The 8,367-nt window shown below is 39.6% G+C and overlaps 1 protein-coding gene across 7 annotated transcripts in view; it reads left to right on the top strand.

Annotated features, from left to right (window-relative positions):
- The window catches only part of LOC128698778 (protein MMS22-like), a 91,499-nt gene that overhangs the window by 82,577 nt on the left and 555 nt on the right, over window positions 1-8,367 (top strand). For 6 of the 7 annotated variants that reach the window (XM_053791157.2, XM_070097696.1, XM_070097697.1 and 3 more), the window contains 2 exons: window positions 1,975-2,166; window positions 8,263-8,367. The exon at window positions 8,263-8,367 is cut by the window's right edge and continues 27 nt beyond it. In XM_053791157.2, coding sequence (XP_053647132.2) covers window positions 1,975-2,166; window positions 8,263-8,326 — 256 coding nt within the window. In that variant the 3' untranslated portion in view covers window positions 8,327-8,367. The remainder of the gene's footprint in view (window positions 1-1,974; window positions 2,167-8,262) is intronic. The other variant, XM_070097695.1, reaches the window with a different exon arrangement.

Raw genomic sequence — 8,367 nt, 5'->3', positions numbered from 1 at the left:
TTATTCTTCTATAATTTTTACAATCTCTTTTGTCCCCCTTCCCTTTATATAAATGGACTATACATGCTCTCCGCCAATCCCTAGGTACCTTCCCCTCTTTCATACATTTATTAAACAAAAGTACCAACCACTCCAACACTATATCCCCCCCTGCTTTTAACATTTCTGTCATGATCCCATCAGTTCCAGCTGCTTTACCTCCTTTCATTCTACGTAATGCCTCACGTACCTCCCCCACAATTACATTCTGCTCTTCTTCACTCCTAAAAGATGGTATACATCCCTGGCCAGTGCATGAATTTACCGCCTCCCTTTCTTCCTCAACTTTTAAAAGTTCCTCAAAATATTCTCGCCATCTACCTAATACCTCCCTCTCCCCATCTACTAACTCCCCTACTCTGTTTTTAACTGACAAATCCATATGTTCCCTAGGCTTTCTTAACTTGTTTAACTCACTCCAAATTTTTTTCTTATTTTCATTAAAATTTCTTGACAGTGCCTCTCCCACTCTATCATCTGCTCTCGTTTTGCACTCTCTCACCACTGTCTTCACCTTTCTTTTACTCTCCATATACTCTGCTCTTCTTATAACACTTCTGCTTTGTAAAAACCTCTCATAAGCTACCTTTTTCTCTTTTATCACACCCTTTACTTCATCATTCCACCAATCACTCCTCTTTCCTCCTGCCCCCACCCTCTTATAACCACAAACTTCCACCCCACATTCTAATACATGTACTGCATTTTTAAAACTATTCCAACCCTCTTCAACCCCCCCACTACTCATCTTTGCACTAGCCCACCTTTCTGCTAATAGTCGCTTATATCTCACCGGAACTTCCTCAACAGACTTATTCCCCTATTATTTTTGCACTCTCTTATATCCCCTTTGTCTTCGTACAAAGGAACTATTATTATTATTATTATATAGGGGAAACCTTTAAACACATAGGGATCATGCAGCATCTGGGAAATGGAAGGCAGTAGAGCTTGATCCAAAGAAGGGAGGGTAAGTCCAATTCCTTGAATTACGAGTGCTTCTCCAGCATCAAGGAACATCTGAGGGGCATAGATTTCAATCCATTCAGTTTATAACCGAGTTACCACATTACTTATACTACTACCAGTTTTCAGTGTAATTTCCTTATTTATCTGTTCCACATCAATTCAAGGCATTCTCCGTGATCTGTTATTATTCATTAAACTGCAGTTACATCTCGCTAAATATTGTATGTATCACAAAAACCCTGAAGCTTTCTGAGCATCATTCACTTGTGAGTGCCCATCAGTGTGTGTTGTCAGGAGAGTGTATTTTTTAAACAGCTAGTTTCAAAATTTTTTCTTTTTTCTTTTTTTTGTCAGAATAATGGAATGGCTACTTTAAAAGGTCTTGTACATTATTTGTATTTGAATGTGATCTTGTATAATTTCTTGAGAGGTGGGATTCACAGCTGCATCACATAGTGTAATGCATGACTACAGCTGTTATGTGTCAACATGAACAACACTCATTGTCTTTGAATAGCATATTAAATTTAGTACAGTAATTCAGTTTGATGGTTTTGCACTTTTGAGAGCTAGAAAGAAATAAAATAGTACAGGAATATGCAAATAATTGCAAATCGTAAACCCTCTAAGCAGCATTTTTGGCAGTGATTCTACAGAGCAAAGTTTAGCTGAATAAATTAACATGTCAGTCATTAAGTTTTGTCACCAGTTCCAGAGCCACTGATGCAAAAGGACAATAAGAAGATTAAGAAAGTGGTTAATCACAAAAGTGCTCTGCAGTGTCATTTTTTTTTTTTTTTGTTGCTGCTGTGACTTGCATGTTCTCAGCTAATGTGGTTATCTGCATGCTAATTGATCAAAAGCTTTTCTGTTCCATAATAAAGTCAAAGAAGACTTGTCAGACATTAATGCCACAGTTAACACTTATCTTGATTGGCTTAATGTAGGGTTTTCTAATGTATTCAGAGGTAAACTGGTGAAATGTGTGAGACAGCTGGTAGTGCAACATGTGTCCTGGTCATCAGCAAGATTGTTCCGAGTGTTGAGTGTTTTGGGGGTGCTACACAGGGAATTGTTGGTTGACTGTCTCCCACACATTGCTCAAGCTGTTACAGCTACAGAGGAAAAGAGAGGCACAGGACTGGATCATACACTACGGTGAGTACTGAAAACTTTACTTGTTTTAACTTATTGAAGAAAGCTGTTTGTGCTGCTTGTATTTGTTTTGTTTTTAACCACCAGTCATCTCTAGCCAAGGCATGGTGACCTGAACAAGAAAAACGCTTTCAGAAAGTTTTTCTTTTTTCACATTTAGTGATTTATACAGGAGAAGGGGTTACTGGACCCTTGCTCCTTGCATTTTAGTTGCCTCTTATGTCATGCATGGCTAATGGAGGAAGAATTCTTCTCCACTTCTCAATGGAATTGTACAGAGAGTCCACAAAAACACTCCCTGATTTCAAACAGGTATAACGTGTAACTATGTTGTAATATTCTTTCACAATTAGTAGCTTTAGATGCAGGATTTCATTCAGTTTCATGTGGTATAGGGTAGCATTAAAGGCACTCAATATGCACCCCTCTGGTTGCTCAGCAAACATCGATGTGATAGTCCAGTTCGGTCCATACGCTTTGTAGCATGTCTGGTGTTATCATGCGAACTGCTTCCGTGATCGAAATTTTCAGCTCCTCCAGGGTTGCAGGTAGTGGTGGTGCATAAACTGTGCTCTTCACGTACCCCCCAAAGAAAGAAGTCACAAACAGTTATATCCGGTGACCTCTGCAAGTGGCCACAAAAACCTCTTTACCCTTATCTAAATACTGTTTACCTATATGTTTTACTGTAAACACTTGGTCTACACACCCCCTACCTTTCCTAAAGTGTCCTTGTTCATCTGCTATCCTACTCTCTGTCTTACTCATAATTCTTTCAATAATAACTCTACCATACACTTTACCAGGTATACTCACCAGATTTATTCCCCTATAATTTTTGCACTCTCTTTTATCCCCTTTGTCTTTATACAAATGAACTATTATTATTATTATTATTATATAGGGGGAACCTCTAAACACATAGGGATCATACAGCATCTGGGAAATGGAAGGCAGTGGAGTTTGATCCAAAGAAGGGGCACTCAATCACTGTCTTTGCAGAGGCGCTCATATACGACAGTTTAGAAATCCCTCCAAACTGCCAATATCCCAGACCCCTCCTTTAAAGTGCAAGCATTGTACTCCCCATTTCCAGGACTCAAGTCCAGCTAACCGGTTTCCCTGAATCCCTTCACACTCCAAGATCGTCAGGTCCCAAAAACCATTCGTCTCCATTCACTCCTGTCTAACACACTCATGCAGGCTTACTGGAAGTACAAGCCCCTCACCCACAAAACATCCTTTACCCCTTCCCTCCAACCTTTTTGAGGACAACCATTACTCCGCCTTCCTTCCCCTACAGATTTATATGCTCTCCAAGTCATTCTACTTTGTTCCATTCTTTCTTAATGACCAAACCACCTCAACAACCCCTCTTCAGCCCTCTGACTAATACTTTTAGTAACTTTACACCTCCTCCTAATTTCCACACCCCGAATTCTCTGCATAATATTTACACATATTGCCCTTAGACATGACATCTTCACTGTCTCCAGCCGCCTCCTCGCCACAGCATTTACAACCCACCTTACTCTCATCTATGTTCACTTTCAACTTTCTACCTTTTCACACCCTCCAAAACTCATCCACTAACCTTTGCAACTTTTCTTTAGAATCTCCCAAAAGCATAGTATCATCAGCAAAAAGTAACTGTCAACTGCCATTTTGTATTTGATTCCCCAAAATTTAATCCCACCCCTCTCCCCAACACTCTAGCATTTACTTCTTTTACAACCTCATCTATAAATATATTAAATAACCATGGTGACATTACACATCCCTGTCTAAGACCTACTTTTTGCCAGGAAGTAATCTCCCTCTCTCCTACACTCCCTAACCTGAGCCTCCTATCTTCATAAAAACTCTTTTTGCCATTTAGTAGCTTACTACCTATTCCATATACTTACAACATCTGCCACATTGTTCGCCTATCCACTCTATCATACACCTTTTCTAAATCCATGTATTTTTTTTTTATTAACACATGGGCCGATTCCCACCAAGGCAGGGTGGCCCGAAAAAAGAAAAGCTTTCATCATCATTCACTCCATCACTGTCTTGCCAGAGGGGTGCTTTACACTACAGTTATACAACTGCAACATTAACACCCCTCCTTCAGAGTGTAGACACTATACTTCCCATCTCCAGGAATCAAGTCCGACCTGCCGGTTTCTCTGAATCTCTTCATAAATGTTACTTTGCTCACACTCCAACAGCATGTCAAATATTAAAAACCATTTGTCTCCATTCACTCCTATCAATATGCTCATGCACGATTGCTGGAAGTCCAAGCCGCTCGCACACAAAACCTCCTTTACCCCCCCTCCCTCGAACCCTTCCTAGGCCGACCTCTACCCCGCCTTCCCTCCACTACAGATTTATACACTCTCGAAGTCATTCTGTTTTGTTCCATTCTCTCTACATGTCCGAACCACCTAAACAACCCCTCCTCAGCCCTCTCGATAATAGTTTTGGTAATCCCACACCTCCTAATTTCCGAACTACGAATTCTCTGCATTATATTCACACCACACATTGCCCTCAGCCTTCTCCTCGTTGCAACATTCATCATCCATGCTTCACACCCATACAAGAGTGTTGGTACAACTATACTCTCATACGTACATTCCCCTTTTTGCTTCCACGGACAAAGTTCTTTGTCTCCACAGACATCTAAGTGCACCACTCACCCTTTTTCCCTCATCAATTCTGTAATTCACCTCATCCTTCATAGACCCATCTGCTAACACGTCCACTCCTAAATATCTAAATACATTCACCAACTCCATACTCTCTCCCTCCAATCTGATCTCCAGCCTTTCATCACCTAATCTTTTTGTTATCCTCATAACCTTACTCTTTCCTATATTCACTTCTAATTTTCTTCTTTTACATCCCCTACCAAATTCATCCACCAACCTCTGCACCTTCTCTTCAGAATCTCCCAAAAGCACCTTGTCATCAGCAAAGAGCAACTGTGACAACTCCCACTTTGTGTTTGATTCTTTATCTTTTAATTCCATACCTCTTGCCAAGACCCACGCATTCACTTCTCTTACAACCCCATCTATAAATATATTGAACAACCACGGTGACATCACACATCCTTGTCTAATGAAAACTTCCCTACCTTTATCTAAATGTTGTTCACTTATATGCTTCAATGTAAATACTTGATCTACACAGCCCCTACCCACTGTAAAGCCTCCTTGCTCATCTGCAATCCTACCCTCTGTCTTACCTCTAATTCTTTCAATAATAACCCTACCGTACACTTTACCTGGTATACTCAGCAAACTACTACTTCTTTCGACACACCAGCCGTATCCCACCAAGGCGGGGTGGCCCAAAAGGAAAATCAAAAGTTTCTCCTTTTACATTTAGTAATATATACAGGAGAAGAGGTTACTAGCCCCTTGCTCCCGGTATTTTAGTGGCCTCGTACAACATGCATGGCTTACGGAGGAAGAATTCTGTTCCACTTCCCCATGGAGGTAAGAGGAAATAAACAAGAACAAGAACTAGAAAGAAAATAGAAGAAAACCCAGATGGGTGTGTACAGGGCCATATTAAGAAGTCTCCGGGCCCTAGGCTATTCAGATTGGCGGGGCCCCTTTGAGTTACGGGTAAGCGAAGTGACCCCTTCTAGTTTGGGGGGGGGTCGGTGTGAGCCTGTTTAAGGTCTAATTAAATACATTCTGGCTATTTAGTTTAAATTTAATAGGGAAAGTACATCAAGACAACCAAAACCATTTACCAACAGCCATTATAACTATCTTGTTAAATCATGCATTTTAAAGAGAATAAACTCAAGACAGCATAGTATTACTAGATTAGGCTATTAAAGTAGTGACATCATGTACCTATTATATTCAGCATAGCCACTACAGCACTATTATTCCCTTTATAAATCACTTTATAAAGCACTTGCACCATGTGCGCAGTCTTGGATGAGCCCCTGAACCCCTTGGACCACGGGGCCCTAGGTAAATGCCTAGTTTGCCTATACGGTAATCCGGCCCTGGGTGTGTATATACAGTGGACCCCCGGTTAACGATATTTTTTCACTCCGGAAGTATGTTCAGGTGCCAGTACTGACCGAATTTGTTCCCATAAGGAATATTGTGAAGTAGATTAGTCCATTTCAGACCCCCAAACATACACGTACAAACGCACTTACATAAATACACTTACATAATTGGTCGCATTCGGAGGTAATCGTTATGCGGGGGTCCACTGTATATGTTTGTACATGTATGTGTAGTGTGACCTAAGTGTAAGTAGAAGTAGCAAGATGTACCTGAAATCTTGCATGTTTATGAGACAGAAAAAAGGACACCAGCAATCCTACCATCATGTAAAACAATTACAGGCTTCCGTTTTACACTCACTTGGCAGGACGGTAGTACCTCCCTGGGCGGTTGCTGTCTACCAACCTACTACCTAGACTCAGCAAACTTATTCCTGTATAATTTTAAGTTTCTTTTGTTCCCCTTCCTTTTATATACAGGAACTGTGCATGCTCTCTGCCAATCCCTAGGTACCTTCCCCTCTTTCATACATTTGTTAAACAAAAACACCAACTACAGTGGACCCCCGCATAACGATTACCTCCGAATGCGACCAATTATGTAAGTGTATTTAAGTAAGTGCGTTTGTACGTGTATGTTTGGGGGTCTGAAATGGACTAATCTACTTCACAATATTTCTTATGGGAACAAATTCGGTCAGTACTGGCACCTGAACATACTTCTGGAGTGAAAAAATATCGTTAACCGGGGGTCCACTGTACTCCAACACTATATCTCCCCCTGCTTTTAACATTTCTCTCATGATCTCGTCAGTTCCAGCTGCTTTACCCTCTTTCATTCTACGTAATCCCTCACACACCTCCCCCTTATTCACATCCTGCTCTTCTTCACTTCTAAAGTTGTTATACCTCCCTGGCTAGTGCATGAAATTACTGCCTCCCTTTCTTCATCGACATTTAGTAGTTCTTTAAAATATTCCCGCCATCCACCCAATACCTTCAGTTCCCCATCAACTAACTCCCCTACTCTGTTTTTAACTGACAAATCCATGCATTCCCTAGGCTTTCTTAACTTGTTTATCTCACTCCAAAATTTTTTTTCTTATTTTCAGAAAGATTTTTTGACAGCATATTTTACACTGTCTTATATATATATATGATGGCAAGATGCTTTTTTGAATAAATTAAAAATGTAATGGTAAAAAAGTATTAATAAAACTGGTCATGAACTGTAGATACAGTAAATAAGACATTGTGTACTGAGTTCACATTTTTCTTTTCTAAAATTCCATACAGGTAAAGTTATTCATTCAAAAGAAAGTGTTAATCCCATTTGCATCAGTGTCAGTTTGCTAATTAAGCTTTACAATTACAATAATTAATTAAACATTACTGTGATACCCGAAACCATGGATAGTGGCGAACCATATATATGTCGTTGTTTGTTTACATACATACCTATGATAAAGTTTAATTGATAAATTATGCACAATAAATCGAGAATTAGCATGTTTCATGGATTGGAAGCACTTCACAACTTCTTTTAGGCTTTGAAGAACTGCCATCATCACTACTTTTATGCTTTGATGTCATTATTAAGCAAAATAAACCATGGATAACTGAAAAAGCAGAAACCAAATCCACGGATACGGGGGTTCTACTATGCTATTAAGCCTTGATTTAATGGGCTAATATGGGATAGTGTGTCCAGTAATGCTGATTGGCTAGTAAATCCAAATAATGAAACTGTTTTGTCTTTATCATAGAATAATGGAGAAGTACTGTAGCACCAGAATTTTGTCTGTTGCTTCTGAAGTCAGTTTACTCACTGGATCATAACAGTAATGAACAATTCTGTAAACTATAAGCTTTGTCTGTTGTGTTATAATCGAATATGGTTATCAATAATACTGGTAATAAAAACCTTTATCTATAGATTCTGCTCAGACTCCAGTTTCTACTGTCATGATCAATATCACTGGTTAGTTTTCCTCTTCCCCTCTCCCACACACTTCACTTGTCACTGGGTTAATTAATATTTAAAAAAAATTTTTTTTTATTTTTAACAGACATGGGTACCAGACACTCCTGGCCAGCTTAGGTGTAAATGAGGGAGATATAAAACCTTCATAGAATCGGTATGTACAGGAAGACTAAGTAGAAAACACTATTGT

This window comes from Cherax quadricarinatus, chromosome 59 (genome assembly GCF_038502225.1).
Source record: "Cherax quadricarinatus isolate ZL_2023a chromosome 59, ASM3850222v1, whole genome shotgun sequence".
Lineage (NCBI taxonomy): Eukaryota > Metazoa > Arthropoda > Malacostraca > Decapoda > Parastacidae > Cherax > Cherax quadricarinatus.
Note: the sequence above shows the minus strand (reverse complement) of the source record. Positions and strands in the feature narration are given on the sequence as shown.